The 24,659-nt window shown below is 46.1% G+C and overlaps 2 protein-coding genes and 1 long non-coding RNA gene across 5 annotated transcripts; 2 read left to right on the top strand and 1 right to left on the bottom strand.

Annotated features, from left to right (window-relative positions):
- Positions 1-6,173: 6,173 nt before the first annotated feature.
- On the top strand, positions 6,174-7,622 carry LOC120652932. Its single transcript, XR_005666693.1, has 2 exons — positions 6,174-6,554; positions 7,416-7,622. It is a non-coding gene; the product is annotated as an uncharacterized LOC120652932 (long non-coding RNA).
- Positions 7,623-8,692: 1,070 nt separating this feature from the next.
- Positions 8,693-17,252, top strand: LOC120652931 (vacuolar protein sorting-associated protein 9A-like). 3 transcript variants are annotated; one of them, XM_039930882.1, is made up of 6 exons: positions 10,625-10,914; positions 11,006-11,079; positions 12,096-12,243; positions 14,295-14,465; positions 14,838-15,017; positions 16,013-17,252. In XM_039930882.1, exons 2-6 carry the CDS (start codon positions 11,060-11,062, stop codon positions 16,853-16,855), a joined length of 1,362 nt encoding a protein of 453 aa, XP_039786816.1. In that variant the 5' UTR covers positions 10,625-10,914; positions 11,006-11,059; the 3' UTR covers positions 16,856-17,252. The 3 variants fall into 3 exon arrangements, with proteins under 3 accessions (XP_039786817.1, XP_039786815.1, XP_039786816.1); XM_039930883.1 differs by lacking the exons at positions 10,625-10,914; positions 11,006-11,079 and adding an exon at positions 8,693-8,712; XM_039930881.1 differs by lacking the exon at positions 11,006-11,079 and having other exon boundaries at positions 10,573-10,914.
- A 1,076-nt stretch (positions 17,253-18,328) lies between these two features.
- On the bottom strand, positions 18,329-19,598 carry LOC120648849 (ethylene-responsive transcription factor ERF014-like). Its single transcript, XM_039925499.1, has one exon. The coding sequence runs from the start codon at positions 19,440-19,442 to the stop codon at positions 18,702-18,704; it is 741 nt and encodes a 246-aa protein (XP_039781433.1). The 5' UTR covers positions 19,443-19,598; the 3' UTR covers positions 18,329-18,701.
- Between the last annotated feature and the right edge of the window lie 5,061 nt (positions 19,599-24,659).

The raw sequence follows: 24,659 nt of genomic DNA, 5'->3' as shown, positions 1-24,659 counted from the left end.
GCGCCCCGCCGGGCAAACCAAGGCCACCGAGGTCAGTACTCGAGTCACACCGTCGAAGGGCTAAGCCTCTGCAGGGCTGATGCTCACCTTTACACACTCGGTCATCCTCTCCGCGAAGAAGATGTAGACTTCATTACTCTTTGCAAACAAAGATTACAAAGGTTTACCAGCTCAAAGCCGTCGAAAGGTACAAACGCATTGCCACCTGCGTGGCAATTTTCCCTGTCTTGGGGAGGAGCCAGCATCGATGAAGAGCACCGAGTCCTTGGCCGACATTACGACCAGGCTGCTCGGGATTGCGAGGAGCAGTTCCTAGACCACACGGGTCTGATGGGATGCCCTTCTCGCAAGCTTTCTTCTAGCGTCTCCTCCACCGAAGACCTTGCGCGGGGGGGGGGGGGGGGAGCTAGCGGACATCACCCTCTACACCATCTCCCCGAGGGCGACATTGTCGCCAGGAGGGACGATTCGAAGAATGGTCACCAAACCTGGCGCCGACGTCATGGTCAGGCGTCTCAACGACCCTTCAGGCTGAGGGACATCGCAGAGGTAGGGCCCCACAGGCCCAATGTTCTTCTGCTAATTCCACTGAAGCCGAGGGACGGTGAGCACGCCCTCTCCAGCTTTCCCTCGCCGCTCGCAAGCATTCTTCTAGGATCAAAGCCTAAAGAAGCCAGGCCACCCCGTCCGGGGGACGGCCGTGAAAGGCAAAGGGACACATTACGAGACTTAGGCGAAGCTAGAAGTAAGAGCAGGGAAGTTGGAAAGGAAAGGGAGTCCCACGACCCCTATTTATAGCTGCGTCGGGCGCCAAGCTTTAAGCCTGTCGCAGGGGGAAGGCTTGGACCGCCCGTGACGGCGCAGCACCCCACGAGCGAAAGATGCCCTCGGTTACTGTGCCAAGACGTGACAAGACAGGGCAAAGCCGAGCCCCTGGACGCTGAGCAGCGCGGCATCGCCGCTGGCCGACTACCCTCGAACGGCGCGTCGCAAGGCAACCAGGGAAAGGAGGGCTGAGACCCTGCACGCGGGACAGCGCAGCATTAACACCAGCTGCAGAGCAGCAGGCGCCATCTTGACCCTGGCCTGCTCAGCATGCTAACGCATCTCGTCACCAAAACAAAACAAGAAGGGGCGCGCGCCTCGGAGTACTTTTTTTGCGGCGCACTACCCCGACCGGCGAGTTGTCACATCCACCAGGCAAGCGCCGATCGATCACATCAAGGGGTAAAATCACCAAAATACCCTTTCGCCGAATCCCCTGACTCGACCAAAGGCTCGGGAGCTACTGTCGGGTACCATGATTAGGGGCACCCTAGTCATGGGACTAAAATCGCCCTAAAAACACAAACACATATTAGGCAACCAGGCCCACGAAGGCCTACAACCTCCTTCCAATCTGGAAGAAAGGAAAGGACTCAAAGAAGCATAATACGCAGCCCACGTACACAGTGCGGCTCATCCGCACCTCCCTCGAACCCGCAGGGCGATCTCCGCATAAACCAGGATTACTGCAGTTATAGATCACGGGATTACCACTAGACGCGTTGTTGCGGAACTTCTGTAGCGCGTCGGTGTAGTGCAAATGGAAGCCGGCAGTGCAGTTGCGTGAACCACCTCACGAACGGCTCGTCCTTGTGCAGCAAGTGCAGCACCACCACGAAGTCCACACGTACGGGAAGAAGCGTCGTGATCCAGACTGCTAGGTCCGCGAGGGCGACCTAGGGCTTGGCGCACAGGAGGGGGGCGGTACTGCAGCAGCGCAACTATTCACACGCGGGTACTGCAGAAGCGCTACTGTTCACGCACGGTACTGTAGCAGGGTACTGTTCACATGCGAGAAAAGGCTAGGGTTGGCCTTGGGTGCCCCCCTTCCCCTTGCTTTTATAGCCCCTGAGCGCTCCCTTAGGTGGCCTCCTCTTGGGCCTGTAGCAGCACCGACTAAATTAAACCGGCTTAAGTGCACTAACCATCATCTTAATACTTAATCCACTTACTGTGCACTTAAAACGGTGTAATCTGACAGGCTGTCGGGTAAATCCCGATTAAACTACTGTAATCCAGGATCACAATTGCACTAGTAGACTCGTATGTAGACGAGCATAGGTGACACAAGCCTACAACAAAACCCAAAATAAATTACAACAATGAGTTATACGGATAAGTTAGATAGATCAAAATACAGAGTTTTTAAACGTACAGCGGAAGTTTAAAACAGAGTTTCAAAAACAATACGGTAGAAGCAAACGACGATACAAGGTGAACTCCACATCCTGCCCATCGATGTGATGCCGATCTGCCCGACCTTCACGGAGAAGACGGGACCCACTCGACAGTCCACCCAGGAGGAAGTGGTTGTCCAATCTAGGACGCACATACCTCCTCGAAGTTAGTGGAGACACAACCTGCTCAAGGGGTTACAACAATAACCCTGAGTATACTAATACTCAGCAAGTCTTACCCGACTATGGTATATAATTAGCCGACTCCTAGATATGCAAAGCTGTTTGGCTCTGGAGTTATTTTGCTGAAAAGCTACTAATAGTGGATCCATACTTTCAGTATTTTAGCTCAAGTTTATTATACAAATACCGACTAGATTTGCCTGAACATCTAGAGCACGCATGGTTGATCACAATATCTTTTCAGAATACCACAGCCATACCTCATATTCTCAACTTTCCATGCCCAATTCCATCATTTACTACGATGTGACAGAGAGATCAAGGTTCTCATATCTGCGAGTCACGGCGAATCGATTCGATTTAACCTTGCAAGGTAGACCTAACCAACACGACACATGTAAACCCCGTCGGGCCACACGCATCAACTGTTTCCATCGTTACCACGACATCTGAATCGCGCCTGCTAAAACCCAGGTGTTGGGCCCCTCACGGCGAACTCCCAGAGAACCCGAAGGTGGCATCCATCCAACACCCGCCAACTCCCACGCCCAGCGTAGCAGGTAGGGATTTAAAGTATCGTTGTAAAGCGGTACACAGCTTACCGGTTTCGACTACCTCCTACTTCCGGCATGTGGTTAGTACTGTTCAATCCTCGATCAGTAGTGCCAACAACGGTACGGTCCTCAATTGACACAGGCGGAGACTCACTTTCCATACCTTCCATAACCATAACCAAATTCATCTCCGCTCGGTCTCCATTTTTCCTTTCTTTCCCGAAGATTCATTCTTTAGCAACCCCTTTCATAAGTAACAAGGACCTATATCTCGCAAGTGACAGGAATCACTCGACTTCTACCGAATCCTGATTAAGCATTGCAGTACTAACGACCTGTACACTAGTAGAGACTCATAGGTACCTAGGGAGACATGCATACTAGGGTTTCATTCAACTCCTAGAAAACTTAATGCACAATACTTAAATAATAACATTGGATACTGAAAGTAGGGGTTATGCTCCGGGGCTTGCCTTGCAAGTCAGCAGGGTTAGTGATTTCTTCGGAAGCTTGATCAATGACTTCTCATGGCTGTGGTTCTCCTGCGGAAGGCTCCTGAACCGGTTCGGCAATCAGCTCGTAGGCGACTTCGGTTTCAACGTCTATACAAATAAGAATATGCCATGCATGAAACTCGTGAAATGATGCAATGAAATGCAACACCCGCAACTAGAAGCATAGGCATGACCGATAAACAGCACTCTCAAAACTACGGTCCAAGGAATGGTGTAGTGTTGAGATGGGGTTTCGGTTGCTAATTCCTTTTAGCCTGAAGTGTCTCCCTCAAAGAAGACTGGAGTTGCCCTTGCACAAATCAAGCTCAACTCTGAGGTAGATAATAAGTGTTCTAAACCTCAGCGGCAATTAAACAAGCCTAAGCAAAACCACCTAGAAAAAGTAACGAAACTCTCCATTTCATGGTTCTATCAGATAGAGCATGAAATTATGCAGCTAATGCAACTAGTTTTGCCTTTTTAGCATTTTTCTAGGATTTTCTATGAATTTTGGAAGATTTCAGCCAAAATAATCAAAAAAAGAAAACATTAAAAGAGGGGCTGACAGCCGGGCCCCACATGCCAGTGGGCGCCGGCCCAGCTCCCAGGTTCCCCCTCCCCTTCCCTGTTTTCGCCCGTGCTGGGGCCATGGCCGTGGTCACGGCGGCAGCGGCCGACCGGCGGCTCGCCGGCGGTGCGGCCTGGCCCACCCGCAGCCGGAGCAGCCCGGCGGGGCCGGCACAGGACGGAGCAGGGGCGGCCGCGGGGAGGCGCAGAGGGCGCGCGCGTGCGGCGGTGGCCCGTGGCATTCCGGCCCGGCCACGGCCGGCCGGCGGCAGAGGCGGGGTGCGCCCGCGACCAGGGGCTTAGGTGGCCCTAGGGCGTATGGCCGCGCAGCTGGAGCCCGCGCGGAGGCAGCCCACGGCGGGCGCAGCGGCGGCGCTCGGGCGGCCGCGGCGGCGCGGCACGTTCCTGGCATCAGTGGCGCCGGAATCGAGCGGGGAAGAGGTCGGGGAGGAAGAGGAGAGCGCGAGGAAGCTCACCACGCGTTCGATTTGGGCGGAGGGAGACCAGAGAGGGAAGTTCGACGACAAGGGCAGAGCTTCGGTGGAGCTTCAATGGTGGCCGCGGCGGCGAGGCCCGATTCCGACCGGGGATTGGCTCGAATGAGCTTGTGGAGGGGCGGCGTGGGTGCGGGGCAAGGCGAGGGAGGTTGGGGCACGAGGAATCGGGTCGGGATGGCAAGGTTCGGCCGGAGGGACGTCGACGGCTACCTGTGCTCGGCTTGGCTCCGCGCGAGCGCGAGGAATAAGAAGGGGATGAGGAGGAACGGATGATGGGCGTCGCGAGCAGATAAGGACGCGTCCGCGCGGCGTGCGAGGATCGCCGACGGCCGACGCGTGGAGCCGCCGGCGATCGATCACGGTATGGGCGCCGAGCACAGTGGAGCACAGGGAAGCACAGTGTTTGACTTTGACCGTTTTTGACTCGCGTTTGACCATCCGAATCTCAAAATTTGATATAGGGACTTGAAATTTAGCCAAAACAAAAGTTGTAGAGGAATAGAAGATCTATAACTTTTGTTTTGGGCGACAGTTGACTTGAGATTCGGATCATCCAGAAAAACGGAGTCAAACACGGCCAAAATAAGGTTTACTATGCGAACACGATTAACGCTAATGACACGTTCAAGCCATGATTAGCGATTAAACACGTGATTAGCGAGCACGATTAACACAGGGGTGTTACAGGGCCCCACCTTGGGCGCCCCCTTTGGGCCTGAGAGGCCCATTAGTGCACCTAAGCCCAGTCTAATTTGGATCTCATCCTTATCAGGCTTCTTTGCCTTAAGTGTGTGACCCTATGGGCTCACATGCGAATAGACATGGCCCGAGTACTCTTACTCGGCCCAATAGTAGACAGTGGCCTCTAGCAAGACATGTCAACTCCTATACGCACACAAAGATCATATCAGACGAGTCGCCACAATATCATATACATGTTGTTCTCTTTGCCTCACGATATTTGGTCTAGCTTGAAGCCGACCACTCTTTCTCGATCCAGTGATTCAGAATTCTTGGTTAACTCTTAACCCTAGCATGGCCATGCATTTCCTGATCCGAATCACTCGAGGGGCCCAGAGATATCTCTCTCTTGTAGAGAGGGGCAAATCCCGTCTTGACCGACCATGTCTCACAGCATGCTTCTTGACAGACCCGAAAGCCACCTTTATAACTACCCAGTTACGGTGCAGCGTTTGATGGCTCCTAAGTAAGTCGGTTCACATCTTGAGTACATACGACGATGTCAGGTCATAGGACACAACATACATATTGTGTAATGAGAAGTCATCATCTCGTGTTGGGTCAGTTCAATCTCATGTCTCACATGAGCCCACATTATTAGTTTGACATCCTCATGTCCATGATTTGTGAAACGTAGTCAATCAACTAATACATGTGCTAGTCTAATATTCATGTGTGTCCTTACATGAACTCCGACTAGGAACACTTTAGAATATCCATACAAGTAAAGAGTTTCACAAATACTTCACATAAGCATTAATCAATACAATTTGTCATCCATGGATATTCAAGGAACACTTTATTAATCATGAATACAAGAAAATATGATTGCCTCTAGAGCATATTTCCAACATTTAACATAGCAATACTCATCTATAGTCTCTAAGGAAGATGTGTCCGACGAAACTGTTAACAAAATACTTCGCGTGTTTGACTTGTTTGAAAATGTTTTTATGTTGTATAATATGCTAATTTTCACATGCGGATCCTTGATTCCAGTTGCTGCTCTGGATAAAATAGAAGAGGCCCAGGGGAAATATAACGACGGACCATTCCTCCTCGGTCATTTCATTCTGGTATGTGGCTGAACTCAAGGAACAATTCCTCCCTGCAGTTTGGTTCAAAGTCAATTATTTGATAGAGTTGTGGACCACAGTTGACATGTGGTATTGTCGTGATTCCTCACATGTGGACATAGCATATGTGCCATTTATCAGAAGGTTTCAGATATTCTTTCAAAACATTAAGAACTACGACATCACAAAGGGCAGAACCAACCTGCAGAAGTTCATTGAGGTAATTCTAACTGATGGTAGGCTAAGTTTTATGTCAGTGGTACATTCACTTGCACTGTGAATGGTCATTTCTTCTTCTGTCAAGACCCAAGGCAGTACGGCTCAAAATGGCAACTGTTCACATTCTCTTGAGTTTGCTCCATTATAACAGGGCTCTTCTCAATATATGTGACCATTGCCAATCCACAGCTAGAATAATTGTGAAACTGTAGATTTTGCCATGTTATAATGGAGCAAACATTGATATATACTACCTGAACCCTTCCCTCTGCGCATCCATTTTGTGCAGTTTCAAGCATAGATTACTACTTTCAAATAGACTTAGTCATTTTAGTATTGCCTGTGGGTTGCTACATGCTTCGGGTTGGTCTGAGCAAATTATGAGTTGGGAGGGGAAGAGCTGATATTTCTGCATTCAGTTTTTTCTAGAGAACAAAGTTACCATGGATGAAGCGTTAGAGTTAGAGCGCCCCACCTAGCCAACCCGACCATAAAACCCAGGTATTATAGTGGGAGGGGTGGGGGCCTTTATCCTTGGTCCAACATTCCCCCTACGGCATGCGAGGCTGGCGTAGCCCGCAGCAAGTTCTAGTGCCCGGCGTAGCCCGCAACAGGTCTCAGCACACGAGAGACGCAGGGGAAATCGCGCAGCGGAAATGCGTGGCCGGGAGGAATCGAACCCAGGATCTCGGCTCTGATACCAAGTTAGAGCGCCCCACCTAGCCAACCCGACCATAAAACCCAGGTGTTATAGTGGGAGGGGTGGGGGCCTTTATCCTTGGTCCAACAGTTAGCTCGAGCAAGCTACTATTTCTTATAATTGATCTTTCCTTACTATCTTGTTTTCTGTATCTTGTTGCAGTTCTTGGAAGCTTTTTTGGAGGACTGAACAAAATTATTGCTGATCGTTATTCTTGGAATCACACAGTATCCGAATACCATGTGTATGAGTTCTTTAGGGTGAGCATACAATCCCACCTTCCTTAAAAGATACTCAAATCCTGTAGTTAGTTTTCTTTTGTTAGTCACATTTTCATTTCAGTTTTGTCCAACTGGGGAGACTTTTTTTTTTAAAAAAAACTATCCAGATATGGACTGTTCTGAGTGAAAGAGGTGAGTCCTGGTGCTACTTATTTTTATTTCATTTGGAGTTACACTTCTTGGCCTCTTAAACATACAATTCACCATATGAAATTGGGCATTTTTTATACTCTGTAGCTAATTATCTGGTCCACGAGTTTTTCACAAACCATTACTTCCAAGATGGTATACAGCTAATTATCTTGCATCACTGTATCGTTAGCACAGGCACTATAATATATCATTAAGTAGCTTGTGTATCCTTTTACAGTGTTAGAATGGACACTTCCAGCTGCACCTCGCCCAGGTCAAAATGCATCATCAAAGCAGTATCAACCTCCAAGGAGCGATCATTAGGTGCAGTTTTCAACTGGCAAAATTATATAAACAGAATAGATTGCCTTGTTAATCTTTTTTTTAAATTGTCTTATTGAAGAGAAATTCCGAACTCTATACTATGAGATGACAAGATCTATTCTTATTTGCAGAGGCTTCTGGTGCAGAAAATTCTGATGAAACGCGTGAAAAAGTTTTGCTTTTGATGCCAATGGTGCTCTTGGTGTGTTTGAAGTTCATGGGCCGCGGATACGAGATTTTAGGAATTTCAATTGCTGTCTAAAATGTTATATTCACCCTTTCTGCTTTTGTTAATCTAAAATATGTGTGATGCAATAACATAAGGACTCATGTGCTCCAAGTTGTCGAGTAGAAAAAAATCCTAACAAAATAGGATTTTGATCTCACAATTAACATTGTCTGAGCTATGTTCCAAAGCCAATTCAAAGAGCATGGATTATTTGGTGTGTTGAGGACATAAGAAAATTGCATTATAGTTGGCAGAACATCTCCATCAAACCCATGATTAAAAAACTATAGTTTATAACAATCACAACCTATACAAAAAGGAAAAGAAAAACGAGAAGCGCTGACTATATTTCAATAGATAATTGGACCAGACATTAGTGTAACACGGACTTTTTTGCTTGTAGGGTGGGACAATAAGCTAAACCAATGCTTAGCTGATATGCTCGACTATATTTCGCTGCAGTGTACCAATATTAGTTGCTCCGAAGCATGAGGTAGGGTTAAAGTTCAATACTTGGTGCTTGTCGATTCTAATTGTGATATTGTTATGATGAATTTTTATCACTCGTAACAACGCACGGGCATTTAACTAGTACCATAAAAAAATTAGATCGTAAGCCTAGAATATTTTGATCTTTTTTTAGACCTCATTGTTTTGGACATTTTTTAAGATTTACAGTTGAAACTAGAACTTTACTAGTCAGGTTGGCGCGCTACGCGCGCCTATAAAAAAACGTGGACCTAAAATATTAATAGAAAGATATTATCCGTTACTATGTTCGAAGCAACATCGTATTGATGTATTGAATTAGATCTAAAAATTACAGTAAAGCGGCATAGTAGTTTTGTGTCTGAGAGCGCGCCAATCTCAAGCATTGTAGTATAGAGGTACATGTAATTTTTTTCTTAGGAATTTTTTTTTGTGTAAGTAGGTATAGTTTAATTACTTTAGTAGGGAAAAAAGTAAGATTAGAAATGAATGGACAGTTTAATTATATTTTGTGGGTTTACGGAGTGAAATCAAAACCCAAGAAGTAGTACAACTACCACATGTAAATGTAGTATACAAAGTTTAGTTATTATTTTTGTATGTAGGAAGTAGTTAAATATATTTTGTATTGTCAAATAATAGAAGGAAAATATTTTTTTAAGATAAAGAGACTAACTTAATAGAATCGTGGGCCCCACATGGGCCCCGCCTGAAAAATACATGGGTCCCATGTGGGTCCCGCCTGAATAATACGTGGGTCCCGCCTGAATAGTACGTGGGCCCCACGTGGGTCCCACGTGAATAGTATGTGGGACCCGCATGAACAGTGCACGGGCCCCGTGGGGCCATGACTCACAAGAATGCCCCAAATCTTGGCCCTTTAGTATAGTTATTTTTTTTAAGATAAAGAGACTAACTTAATAGAATCGTGGGCCCCACATGGGCCCCGCCTGAAAAATACATGGGTCCCATGTGGGTCCCGCCTGAATAATATGTGGGTCCCACATGGGTCCCGCCTGAATAGTACGTGGGCCCCACGTGGGTCCCACGTGAATAGTATGTGGGACTAGCATGAACAGTGCACGGGCCCCGCGTGGGGCCACGACTCACAAGAATGCCCCAAATCTTGGCCCTTTAGTATAGTTACTCAATTACTTTAGTAGGGAAAAAAGTAAGATTAGAAATGAATGGACAGTTTAATTATATTTTGTGGGTTTACGGAGTGAAATCAAAACCCAAGAAGTAGTACAACTACCACATGTAAATGTAGTATACAAAGTTTAGTTATTATTTTTGTATGTAGGAAGTAGTTAAATATATTTTGTATTGTCAAATAATAGAAGGAAAATATTTTTTTAAGATAAAGAGACTAACTTAATAGAATCGTGGGCCCCACATGGGCCCCGCCTGAAAAATACATGGGTCCCATGTGGGTCCCGCCTGAATAATACGTGGGTCCCACGTGGGTCCCGCCTGAATAGTACGTGGGCCCCACGTGGGTCCCACGTGAATAGTATGTGGGACTCGCATGAACAGTGCACGGGCCCCGCGTGGGGCCACGACTCACAAGAATGCCCCAAATCTTGGCCCTTTAGTATAGTTACTCAACAAATAATAGAAGGAAAATATTTTTTTAAGATAAAGAGACTAACTTAATCGAATCGTGGGCCCCACATGGGCCCCGCCTGAAAAATACATGGGTCCCACGTGGGTCCCGCCTGAATAGTACGTGGGCCCCACGTGGGTCCCACGTGAATAGTATGTGGGACTCGCATGAACAGTGCACGGGCCCCGCGTGGGCCACGACTCACAAGAATGCCCCAAATCTTGGCCCTTTAGTATAGTTACTCAATTTAGTATAGTTACTCAATTCATCAGTTGAAAAAATAAAAAACTTGTATCCCATCGGCCATCTTTGCCCCCAACAGAGCCTCGGCGATTCCGACTCCGACCAGTACAGAAAATCGCCGCGGTGTCGGTCCATCTACGGCGACCCTCGAGTCCCTTGACTTCCTCCCCTCTACACCCTCCACAGAACCCAGCAATCCGCTGATCTCAACTGTCGGTTCCCGGGCACCCCTGATCCGGCGACGATGGAGGGCGGCGGCGACGCCTTCGGGTCCTCGACGGCGCCGCTGGCCTGGCACGACTTCCTCGAGCGCATGCGCCAGCCCTCCGCCGCCGAGTTCGTCAGGTCCATCAAGAGGTCAGCTCTAGTCCCCCCCTCTCCCGCCCCCGCCCCCGCCTCCGCCCCTCATCATTCCCATGGGTGAAATTGGGTTTATGTGGGTTCGTAGGTGGTGAGATCCGAGGCGAAGCATATTTCCGTGGGCTCAGCTCTGGCGGCGCGAATGGGACTAAGTACTGCGAGGTGGGAGATTGTTCAAGCGTAGTGGAAATTCGGGGCTCCTTGAGCAGCATCGTAGGGGATTTGGTTGCTGTGCCCTTCGGAATGTCAGCCCATGGTGTTAGCGAGCTTGTAGGGGTTTGGGCATGGCCACCTAGGTTTGCTATTTAGGCTGCAACCTCCATTTGTGTAGGTTCGAGCTGAATTTCATGGCATTCCTCTCCATGTCACCTCTGGGGGTCAGGCCTACTGTACTTGGATGGACACACGGCCTGCAATATTGTACCAAGATGTTCGTCGATGTGAAATAGTTATGCATTGAGGTGTATCATATGTAGAGGAAACTTGTTTTTTTTTTGGTAGGTTTCAGCTAAGATAGACTGCCGCTAGATCTGAGTAGAATATACCGGAGTATCTACATTGAACACACATATGGAGTTTAATGTGCTTGTTTAATTGGTGATTTTTTTCAGGATAAATCCCTATTAGGCTTAGAGTACTGAATTTATCCATAGTACCTGCTACAGCTACAAAATTGAACTTGACTTGAGCTGTGCCGTAGTAATCATATTTGAGTATTTCCTCCGACCGTAAACATAAGCCCATCTATGTTTGTCCTAAGTCAAACTTTTTTTACTTGGACTATGAATACTAAAATTTATATAGATTGACAGCACAAGATTTACGTTCACTATGAAAAATACTTCCATAGCATGTAATTATTTCCATTTAAGATAATATTTTAAATATATTTTGCTAACCAAAATTGAAAAGATTTGACTTAGGAAAAACCTAGATGGACTCATATTTGTGATTGGATGAAGTATATATTACTAATTGAGCATAAGCTATGAATGATGCTAGAAGCCCAGAGTTGTGAATAAATGCTTCCTGAACTATTGGGCATACTTGATCATTCTAATGTATGCAGTTGAGATACCATGGTTTTCTTTCTAGACCTGGTAGCAATTATACATGACATTCATGTAGATATTATTGTTTAATGTTTTTCTCTAACTTAGTTATGTTTTGTTCTACAGCTTTATATTGACTTTCTCGAACAGAGCTCCTGATCCAGAGAATGATAGTGCATCTGTTCAAGAGTTCTTGGAAAACATGGAAGGTGCTTTCAGAGCACACACTCCTTGGGCTGGCAGTTCAGAGGAAGAACTTGAGAGTGCTGGTGAGGTAATTTCGTTATTCTGCAGTGCTTCTACTCCATTTGTATGCATACAGAGACAGGGTTCGGTATATTTGTTTTTACAGACACATGACTTAGAAATAACGATGAAAATATGCCATGTTATCTAGTCGTCCGACTAATCGCGATTAGTCAGTCTTATCGGTCCGGTGACCCCGATAAGGGACACCGAGTAGGTCTGGGCGACTAGTTTTCTAGTCGTCCGACTAGTCGCGATTAGTCGCACGATCAGGTTGGAAAACGATCAGACTTGAGATTGTTTTGTGGGCTGTTTGAGTTGTGGGCCTCGGCCGGTGATGAGCTGGCAAGGTGGCCCATTAGGTTTTTGGTATATAGAGGCTGAGAGACAGGAATATGGACTATGGGACAGGAATACAGAGTTCTGGACAGTTCACAAATCATCTCTCACAAATAAGTGAAAAATCGACTATTATTGTTGCCTTCATACTTGCTTTTTATTAAGTAATATGTAGTACATATATCATATCGGTCCTGGGACACATAGGACGACTAGGCAGACGACTAGGACCGACTAAGCTCGACTAATCGGCCTGATCGACGACTAATCGCGACTAGTCGTCTAATCAGTCCCATGGCGACTAGGTTCGACTAGACGATTTGAAAACATGGAAAATATGAGCAAACCAATCTTCAGCATTCATATACCACAGCAAGCAGACAGAGACTCACATATGCAGTAAAAAACCTGGCAAAAGCACCCAGCCAAAGGGATAACATTCTACCAAGCAGAATAGCACTCACTCAACAGTGCAAGAACCAAACATGTTTTAAAAAATTGTATCATTATCTCGCCCTTTTGGGCACATTAATCTTCAGTGTACATTGGTTGTCTACATCTGTAACCAACCCACTTCAGGCATGCTACCTTAGCTTGATTTCTTCGGTTGTGCCTTGTATAGGTTTCCAGGATGACATTGAGGAGTCGCTGTTTTGGCTCTTTTCCACACTAGCACTTATATCCTCCAGTATCCAGTTCAAAATAAAATGTCTTCCTTCATGTCATAGGAGTAGAGACATGTACATCTTGGTAAATATTGGGTTACCCAGAATCCCAGACATTGTTATTGCAAAGAAAGTTCATTGCAAAAAGCATTTAAATTCTGAGCTATCATGCTCCAATCTGCGACAGCAACTCAACTTTGGGAGAAAAAGAGTACAAAGTAGTTTCAGGTTCAGTACAGAATAGCACATGGGAGTATCCTAAAAGTTTACGAGTACTGTAGCCTTTACTTGAAACAGGACTGTCACTAAATACTATTTGGCCAGAGATACATTTTAATTTTCTTGGAACATGTAGTTTTCCATGAAATCGTGTTGCTAATCCCCTACAAGGATCTGTTGGACTATTTACAAACAGACTTCTCTGGGAATTGTCTGTTAGATTCTTGAATCCTCTTGGGACTTGGCCATCCTTTTCGCCAGATAGTACTATACTGAACTCACACATGGTTTATTGATTGGGTACAAGAACTTGACTTTTGTTCCCAATTAACCTCATGACCAAACAGTTGCCACTGGAGTTGGTTGCACTGTGTGTTCTTGTGTTAATTATCTCAATTAATTTCTGTACTCAAGGTATATGAATGCAGAGGCAGTTTCTCTGCTTTGATCATGATATCTTGATCTGATTACTCTGAAAGGTACTAATTTGGTAATTCTTTCCTTCTGAATACAATAAAATTGGTCCTGAAACTTTACTTCAGCCATAAAGGTTACAGTAGCCATGCTGCTCTATTATAATTCGAGTAAGATTAGCAGTGGTAAATGGCAACATGCTATTGCCAAGTACTAATACAAATACTCTACCATCATTCTATTGTACAATATTCATACAAACAGATGACATTCTAACCTAGTTTCATGCATATTACACTTGAATTGTTTTAATTCATCATGCTAAAATTCACCGACTAATACTCTGCTGTATACTTATTTTCCTTGTACAGTTGTATGTGCTGGAATATTTGCTCTTTGTATCATATAACAACATTTAATATTGTTTGCTCTGTGCTTTTAGGGACTTGAGAAATATGTTATGACAAAGCTGTTTAATCGGGTATTTGCTTCGGTCCCAGAAGATGTGAAGAGTGATGAAGAGCTTTTTGAGAAAATGTCTTTGCTACAACAGTTTATAAGGCCTGAAAACTTGGATATAAAACCAGAGTATCAGAATGAAACATCTTGGCTGGTATGAAGCATAAGTTGCCTCGCTATTGGGATTTTGTAATATCGTTGATTGTCTTGCTGCACTTCTGTTACACTGCCATTGCACATTTTTGCCATTCAATTCCCTGTTGTTGCCAGCCACCTTATCAAGGAGTAGTTGAAGACCCTTTTATTTTTTTAAATGAATATGAACTTGTGTGATCCATTGTCAGCATATCTACCAATATTCAAATTAGAGCTAACAAATGTATACTTCTATGTACTGGCTAATCCATTTGTTTAGATAGACCTTATGACTGCTATTCATTCGTCATGTTGGTGTAATTCACTAATACTCCTTTCTTTGTTTCTTTCTTTCCTTTTTATTTTGTTTCCTTGTTTTCTTTTGGTACAGCTTGCACAGAAGGAGCTGCAGAAGATAAATATGTATAAGGCTCCAAGGGATAAGCTCTCTTGCATCCTAAACTGCTGTAAAGTCATCAATAACTTACTGCTAAATGCTTCTATTGTATCCAATGATAACCCCCCAGGAGCCGATGAATTCCTTCCAGTCCTCATCTATGTTACCATAAAGGTATGGTTAATAGCCTTTGCATAAAGGTATACGTTGTCAGCAGTATTGTTTTTATTTGCGGTTCTGTGTTGGATGAAGAAAAATTGCCCCTCTTGCCCTTGCACGGGCAAGTTTGGACATGCCAATTTGACAGTTCAGTAGAATTTAACTTGACTTTAGTTTATGTTGGAAAAATATCGACAAAGTTTTGATGTTGGTCATACTGTGTCTGATCTGTGGGACTTGTCTCACATGAGTGTCCCTTAGTGCGTCCAACTGTTGGTGTACTGTGCATCCTTTCTTTGCTCAGTGCTTTTCCCTTCAATCTGCACAGCTGTAGCTTGTGTTATCAACTTGGCATACCTATGAACTTATTATGCAATTGTTTGACCGCAGAAACTTCTAGTTAGAATGTGCTTGAGCTTTGCTTTGAAGGATGATGATCATACTTTCAATAACAAACCTACTATGTATTTATAAGGATCTAGAAAATATCTACCTTCAAGAAAGGAGCCTCTGGAGTAACACTTGAGCTACATAATAATGAAAATTTTGTGCCAAAATGTTCAATAGAGACTTTGGGGGTGATATCTTGTGTAGGTGCCATTATAGTTTTAAGTTGATCTGGAATGAACCTAGCTCAGTTGGTGGAGGGTGTGGATGCATGCCCAGGCTACAGAAGTTCGAGTCCTTATTGAGGTGAATTTGGGTGCACGTTGCTTATTAATATGAAGCTGGCTAATTCCTCCTAGGTTAGTGTAACTCCCACGCCCCACCCCATCCCATCCTGTGGTGTTCTTCTGCAGAAGTCTCACTCAGCATTAGCGAATTGCTTGGTTATCTTAAAATAGTAATTGTCAAATATGGCCTCGAGTCTAGCTTTAATAATTTTGATTCCTCATCTGGACTATAATGTTAGGTATCAGGTTTCAATTTTTTTTCTGTATATCATTTTATGCAATTTATTTCACACCCAGGATTATTATAATAACTAAGCACATATGTTCTTAGTGCAGGCTAATCCTCCACAGCTGCACTCAAATCTGTTATACATACAGAGATATAGACGGCAAACACGATTGGTGTCAGAGGCTCAGTACTTTTTTACAAACATACTGTCTGCTGAGTCTTTCATATGGAACATTGATGGGGAATCACTGTCTATGAATGAGCTAGATTTCCAAAGGAAGATGGATTGGGCAAGGGAGCGCTTGTTGGGATTATCAGCTGACTCAGAAAACCAGGATAATCAAGCCAATCCTGATGTCCAAGAGCGGAGATCACAAAATCTTAAAGCTAATAGGAGTTCTGATGTTAGCTTATCCTTGAAAGACCCCATCCAAGGCTCAGGACAGGACATGAGAAGGGACAGTGATGTGAGTGTGGGTGGTAAACCAGTTGATCGGGTGCTATCTGTTTCTGACTTAGAGAAGAGAGGAGCTACTGAACTCCTCAATGATGATGACTTGAACAAAAAGTTCCAGGAGTACCCGTACCTATTTGCCCGGGCTGGTGACCTGACCATTGCCGATGTTGAAAGCCTCTTGAATTCTTACAAGCAACTAGTAGTTAGGTACGTATCACTTGCACAAGGTATGGGTGTGAGCCCTGAAACCACACTTGCTCAGAGTGGTCAAACATCGTCTGATCTTGTAGCATCTGAGGAGCCTGAGAATGTGAATAGTGTGGTAAATAATAGCGGTAACAGTGAAGGAATTAGTAAAACTTCTGATGACGTTCCAAGTGAAAACCATCATACGGAAGCATCTGAACAAATGACCCAGAAAACCGCTGTTGACTCCAGTGATGATCCGAAGGTAACGAAGGATGAAGCATTGCGTCAAGCTGAGAATGCGTGACCTGTATGGTCAAAAGCCCAGCTGAATTGGGGATACAAGGAGTTAAGTACTCTGAAGTTTGAAAACCCCGAGATGACAATTGACAATGACCACGAAACAGAGTACATGTTTCCCTTAGCGGTATGCAGCTACTCTTCAAGCTACAAATGTGCATGCTGGAAGCTTGAATGCAGATATTCCGCATTGTGGGAGATTAATCCATTCTGCCGAAGCTGTTCTTAGATCCAAATGCATGTTCATTGCATTGTAGTTCTTGGCTCTGTTGTAAGTTTGTTTTTGATGAACACACCTTCCTTTTCTTTCCCTTAAAACTAATACTTTTGTAACTAGAATTTCTTAAGTGAAGATAGTTCATACCAGCATTTACATTCCATGAGCTTAGTGGGCCATGGAGGCATCCGCCCGTGCTTCTTGATCCCGCATCCGCTGCAGTTGTATCAGCTAGGGGTGACCTTCCCCTGGGAGAAAATTGTTGCCATCTTCTCAATGAAACAAATAACTGCGTGCTGTTTTCAGGTACACGATGTCTATTTCAACGGTTGTACTGACACGAACCAAATGCTACATCAGCACGATAATTCACGGACCACTAGACACCGTGTGTATCGAGTGTATCACAATGCACGGAATGAGGTAACTATCTTGCTACTTGCTGTCTGTTTCGGTTCTACAAATTTTAATAGCAGTGTTCCGAGTGTCTTGTGCTAACTTTATGGAGGCTGATTGATGATTACCACCCGTCAAGTAGATTCCGATGGTACAATTTCGTCGGCTCAATCATAGGGGATCCACTGGGAGAAGAATCGAGAACTCGAGATCTACGAAAGGTTAGTACCGCATCAACAAATTAACAATGCTTTTCCTCCTCTGTTGAGCTGTGCAGAACATGCGCACTTCTGCCTGTAGCCCCCCAATTGCTGCGTAGTCAATTCAAACACCATTCGATTCAAATGCTCCAGAACGGACGCGTGTACCTCCTAGTTTGTTTGAACACTTGCCGACGTGAACAATCCGATGTTTGTTTATCCTAAACAAGGACTTGCTCAACAAATTATTGGTCACGGCAAATACATTAGATTATCTCATAGTAACATGGAATGTGCTAGCTAGGCTGCTATCTATGAAGCAGTACCATGTACGTTGTCTTTTCTTTGGCCGGTTGGTCCTGCGTCGTCACCGGATCGGACTTCGCCGGAGTAGAATTTTATTTGACGATATCATGTGGTAAACAAATGTGTACGTGTGAGTTTGTGACTGAAGTTTTGCCGATGAACAGACGACCCGTTTAAATTACCAACTCTTCCTCTTCACATTGTCAACACAGGTTAGACGACATTGAATGAACAGATTGGGTGTCATTAACCGCAACGCACTTAACCTAATGTGAAAGGAAGGAAAACGACGGTAGCGCTAGATTCGAGCTAGATCGAAAGCATCGGTGTGAATTCACCTTTACAACACCAAAAACTATGATGGATCAGATAGATCAGCTGCACAGCACAGCTAGCGTGCAACTGCAAACTGCTTAAACACGAAGCCTTTCCAGGAGACACAAAGCGCGTCCTTCCGAGCACTTTCCGATTACATTAAGTAATCGCCAAGCCTATAATTTAACAAAAATGGATGCAAATCTAGCAAGTATCCAATGCTCTCGCTCGCTCAACAATCCACACACTTACTGTTCAGAACAAAAAAATATAACTTATCTTTTTGATCTTATATAAAAAAAACGAAAGAATCTTTGGTAAACGCTAGGCATGCATGCACCTAGCTTGCAGTGCTGACAGGGGAGACGAAAAATGTGGAACAATGTATTGCTGAACAGGGCGTGATCTCCCTATAGGCTTTAGCAGAAGCTCCACAGCCTCATCACCTCGCCGTCGTCCTCGGGATCCTCCCACGCCGACGAGAACGGCGCGGCGCCGGCGGCCATCAGATCCATGAACTTGGGCGAGGCGAAGGCATCCAGGTCCGTCCACAGCTCGTCCCCCTCGGCCGGCGAGCCGGTGCTGGCCGCAGCGGACGACGAGGTAGTAGTGTGCTCCTGGACGTGATCGGCGCTGCACAGCGTTGACACTGACAGAGAGGCAGATGCCGCAGATGTCGGTGTGGTCGCGCCGGCGCTTGAAGAGCACCTGTCGTCGACGCTGGTGGCGCCGAGGCCCGCGTCGAATGCCGCGGCGGCCGCGGCCGCCGCGCGTTGGATGGACCTCGGTGACATGGCGCCCGACGACGACGCCGGGTCCGAGTGGCGGGTATCGACGTGGTGCGGGGAGGATGAGGAGGACGACGACGGCGACGAGGCGGCGGCGGGGAAGTTGAGGACGGCGCCGGAACCCTTGAGGCAGAGCAGCGCGGCGTCGTAGGCGCGCGCCGCGGCCTCGGGCGTGGCGTAGGAGCCGAGCCAGATCCGGCGCTTCTGGTTGGGCGCCCTGACCTCCGAGACCCACGACCCCCAGCTCCGCATCCGCACCCCCTTGTACGGCCTCGCCGCCGACTTGCCGCCTACGCCGCTCTCCGGCCTGGCCTTGTTGTCGTCCGAAAAGGCGGCCGCGGTGGCGACGCCATTGCTCGTGTTCTTCACCATCACTGTTCGCCGCGCGGCGCTAGATCTTCCTCCGTGCGTGCCTTCGACGGGGAGAGGGGGAGGGTGATGCGTGAGCAAGTGGGCTGGTATTTATAGTGTCGTCGAGGAGCTCGAGTGGGAAAGGGCAAGCGCTGCGCTGGGCTGTTCACACGCGCAAGCAAGGGGGTGACCAGCTAGTAGCAGTGGAGAAAGGGTTGGGGCTAGAAAGATTTGGAAGACGCGCATGCTGAGGTGTCATGCCACCACTCTTCACCTTCCTTTAACAAAGCATATGTACTTCTCGGATGCTCAACTTTTCCAGTCTTGTTGATCGTTCACATACAAGCTGGGACAAATCTGTGGTTCCAGCCTCCTGGTCGAGTTCGTGCTATAACACGGTATGTGCAGTGAAAAACATCCTTGTTTCAGACATCATCATCATCAAGAAAACATCAAAGCATAATTCTGAACACTGAGACCTTCATTATAACGAGAGAGCTCCCTACTTTGATATGTTTATGAAATAATATTGTAATTTGCAAGTTTTTGATATTCTCGATCTTGTTAGACTACACTTCCAAATAATTTAGAAGATGTCACTGATATAACAAAGCTTAAATAAAGGATATGGACGATGTATGTGAAAGTGACATTTTTTACTTGAGAAAGTACTAGTGATATGTGGTTTGACATTGTCCTAGATTGAGATAATCATGTTTGGTGGAACCACATTTCGTAACTTTGGAGTTTGTTTAGCCGCTTTCATTTTTTGTCTTCCTGCTTTTCATTTTAATCTAAGTTGGAAGGGAAGAAATTTAAGTTTTACAACAATTTCGTGTGGGGGATCAATGCATGCTTCTATTATACATAATTATTTAAACTTAATTTCATTTGCCAAAAAGGCTATTACAATTATTTTGCACCTCCTTTTTTACAACATACATAGAGAAGATTGAAGTGTAAGCAGCACTGCACAACACAGCAGTAAAGGTTAACTGAACCCGACTTTGCTCTTGGCTGTTCTTACTTGAGAAGCTACGTACCTAGACATGGCAATAGGGGAACGGATCAAATCCCAATAGAGTTTCAGGAAATATTATTCGGCGTCAGAAAGAAAAGAAATGGAAACCATCACATGCACGCACTGCCAACTTCGCTGATGCTGTCGGAGACCAATAATAATAAAGTCTGCATTTAGAAATCATAAAACTAGATCGATTAGCTGCCAGAAAGCAAAATACAAAAGCCAGAGTAAGCTTTTATTCATTTTCTTTTTTTTTTGTCCCTGACAAAGCTTAGGTTACGTCTCTTATTGGACTACTACTAGTTCAAGATCTGCAGCAGAATAACTAAGGTCGTTGGGCATCTAATTGGAGCAGTCTGTAAATTCGTTTATGGCCATGGACCCAGCATGGTCATGATTTCTCTGAGGACAGGATCGGACACCATTTGCCTACTGCATGCATGCCTGTAAGCTGAAGTACAACTGTACAAGCACCAGTACTCCCAGATCAAAGTCGCATGCAAATCGTCATATCCAAGCAATGCAAGTTCAGACCTCAGGAGCCCCACAACCACAAGGACAAAAATGTAAGTGACGGGCCCAGCAGGGTGATGATCGAGTGCCCTATATATGTAAAGACTGAGCAAGCGATTTAGGGAAAGTTTTGCTCCCCACGGCAAGTGATCAGGTGATAATTTGCCAGCATTCCCGAACGGAGGGGGGAGAGGTAGCTAGGGCGCAGCGGTAGAGTAGTATTGCTCCTTCAGTTCCATCAGCTAGCTCATGATGATCATGTGGGCATTGTTAGATGAAAGAGTTCTAGAAGAATCTGCTGTGCGTATCTTGCCTTGTGTAACAAACTGTGTATACAGAGAACAGTCCGGACTTTTAGGATCTCATTGAGAATAGAATGTCATGTAATTATAGGCTACCAAATATAGCTCCTTGAGTTACGGACTGTGATATGTGTACACCTATTTGTATGCCACGGTTGGGGCTTTTCCAATCAATATATAGATTCAACACGCATCCGCCTGGCACCTAAGATCAGGGCCGGCGTTCCTCCATCTGCCCTCTGATTCATCTCACATGGTATCAGAGCCAACAAACACTAGAGTTCATCGTGTAGATCTGCTCCTGCCATGGCGAGTTCTTCTTCGACCGCCAACATCAATCCGCTCGCAGGACTCACCGTGGCTGAGAAGCTCACGAAGACAAACTTCGCCTCATGGAAAGCGCAAGTGAAGTCTGCCGTGTGCGGTGCCATGCTTGAAGACTACCTCACCGGAGCAAACAAGGCTCCTGATGCAGAGATCATCATCAAGGGAGCCGACGGCAAGGAAGAGAAGAAGCCGAACCCGGCCTATGCGCTGTGGCGAGCTCAGGACCAGCAGGTTCTAAGTTATTTGCTGTCAAATATATCACCTAGCGTTCTGACTCAGGTTAACGCAAGTGAAACAGCAGCCGAGGCTTGGAGAATCATCGAGGGTGCGTTCTCATCTCAGTCCCGAGCGAGGGCTGTGAATGTGCGCATGGCTCTCTCCAGCACAAAGAAGGGCAGCATGACTGCCACGGAGTACTACACCAAGATGAAGAATTACGGCGACGACATGGCGGCCGCAGGACGACGGCTCAAGGACGACGAACTCGTCGAGTATATCCTCGCTGGACTTGATGAGGAGTTCTCTCCGCTGGTCTCGTCCTTGATCACTAGAACGGAACCAGTTTCTCTTGAGGAACTTTTCTCACAGCTCCTTGCATTTGAGACACATCTGGAGCTGCTGTATGGCGGGCGCCATAATCATGGCGGCTCAGCAAACTACTCCGGGCGTGGTCGCGGTGGATCATGCGGCGGGCGCTCGTCCTCTCGTGGATGTGGACGGGGGCCAGCAAGAGGTGATGGTGGCTTTGGTCAGTATCAGCTGCCACGCCAAGTCAGCAATGGTGGGCGCCATGGTGGCTACAACCGTGGCGGCAACAGCAGCAACTATAATCAGCGCAACCTTTACAACACCGCCAACGACAAGACGCTCTGCCAGGTGTGCTTCAAGCCAAATCACACTGCTGCTGAATGTTGGCATCGCTTCGAGGAAGACTTCGTCCCCAACAAAAGACTTGTTGCTGCTGCTAATCGTGCACCGGTAGATCCTACCTGGTACACCGACACTAGAGCATCCGACCACATCACCGGAGAACTTGAGAAGCTGCACATCCGTGACAAGTACTACGGCACAGATCAGATCCACACCGCAAGTGGTTCAGGTATGAACATTAGTCATATTGGGCATGCCACTATTCACACCCCTAGTAATCATGATATTCATCTACGAAATATTCTCCATGTTCCAGAAGCTCAAAAAAATCTTATTTCCGTTCATCGTCTTGCCACTGATAACAATGCTTTTCTTGAGTTTCACCCGAGCTATTTTTTGGTAAAGGATCAGGACACGAAGAAGGTCATTCTTGAAGGGCAGTGTCGCCATGGTCTTTACCCTTTCCCAGCACCATCCAATAAGAAAGCCTACATCGCCACCAAAGTCCCCTTCTCACGGTGGCATAGTCGTTTGGGTCATCCTTCGTCAGCTATAGTGAAGCAAGTTATCAATAGGAATAAACTCCCTTTGTTAGGTGAGGCATCTTGTTCTTTGGTTTGTGATGCCTGTCAACAGGCAAAGAGTCATCAACTCCCCTACACTAGATCTGATAGCAAGTCTAGTTCTCCTTTGGAGCTCATCTTCTCTGATGTATGGGGTCCTGCCATTGAGTCTGTGGGGAGATATCGCTATTATGTAAGCTTCATTGATGATTTTAGCAAATTTACCTGGATCTATCTTATTAAGCACAAGTCTGATGTTTTTCATAAGTTTCAAGATTTTCAAGCCATGGTAGAACGACAGTTCAATAAGAAAATCCTTACTGTGCAGAGTGATTGGGGAGGAGAATATGAGAGACTTAATTCTTTTTTTACTAAAATTGGCATCGTGCATCACGTGTCTTGCCCTCATACACATCAACAAAATGGCGTCGCAGAATGTAAACATCGCCATATCATTGAAGTCGGCCTTTCTCTCCTCTCATATGCCTCCATGCCTCTAAAGTATTGGGACGAGGCTTTCATTGCTGCTGTACATCTTATTAATCGCCTACCTAGCCGTGTCATTCACTTCACAACTCCCCTTGAGCGTCTCTCCAACCAGAAACCTGACTACTCATCCATGCGCACCTTTGGATGTGCATGTTGGCCTCACCTACGACCCTATAATTCTCACAAACTCCAATTTCGATCGAAAGAGTGTGTTTTCTTAGGATATAGCGTCCTCCACAAGGGTTTCAAGTGTTTAGATGTTGCCCCGGGACGTATCTATGTCTCACGTGACGTGATCTTTGATGAGACAATATATCCTTTTTCCCACCTCAATCCTAATGCTGGAGCAAAGTTACGTGCTGAAGTTATTCAACTACCACCAAAAGTTTGGGTCCCAAGTTCCTTCTTTAGGGGTGAATCTGTGGCTAACCCATATGCTAATGTTTCATCTAACCGTATTACTGAGTTGTCTGATGAGCAGGAAGAAAACTTGGCGCAAAATCCTGAAGAAAACAACTCAGAAGAGCTAGCCAGCGCAGCTAACATTATGCTGCCTCCGGTCACTGAGTACGAGGAGGATTTGCCTCCTGCTGCTGCGACACCAACGGTCGCATCATCTTCGGGAGTTGAGTCTGGCTCGTTGCTGCCTTCAGGAGCGACGGAGGCCCAGTCTGGCGGCGACATGCGGCCAACACAGACTGCACCGGCGCCCGCACATGCGACCGAGGGGGGACGGCGTCAGCCCAAATTTTCTACTCCGTTGGATCCTGCGCACGGTGATTCGCTGGGACCTTCTGTGCCGTTGCCTGCAGCCGGTCCTTCATCGCCAAGAACTAGGTTACAGCATGGCATCCGGCGTCCCAAGGTCTACACGGACGGAACTGTTAGGTATGGCCTCGTTGCTAGTACTGGTGAACCCAACAGTCTTGATGAAGCCTTAGCAAATGACGATTGGAAGCAAGCTATGCAATTAGAACATGATGCTCTTATGAAGAATAAAACATGGCATTTAGTTCCTCCTCAAAAAGGCATGAATATAATAGGATGCAAATGGGTATACAAAGTTAAGAGGAAAGCTGATGGTAGTCTGGATAGATATAAAGCGAGGCTGGTTGCTAAGGGATTTAAACAACAATATGGCATAGATTAT

This window comes from Panicum virgatum, chromosome 9K (assembly GCF_016808335.1).
Source record: "Panicum virgatum strain AP13 chromosome 9K, P.virgatum_v5, whole genome shotgun sequence".
In the NCBI taxonomy this organism is placed as follows: Eukaryota; Viridiplantae; Streptophyta; class Magnoliopsida; order Poales; family Poaceae; genus Panicum; species Panicum virgatum.
This window is presented reverse-complemented; position numbering and strand designations above follow the sequence as displayed.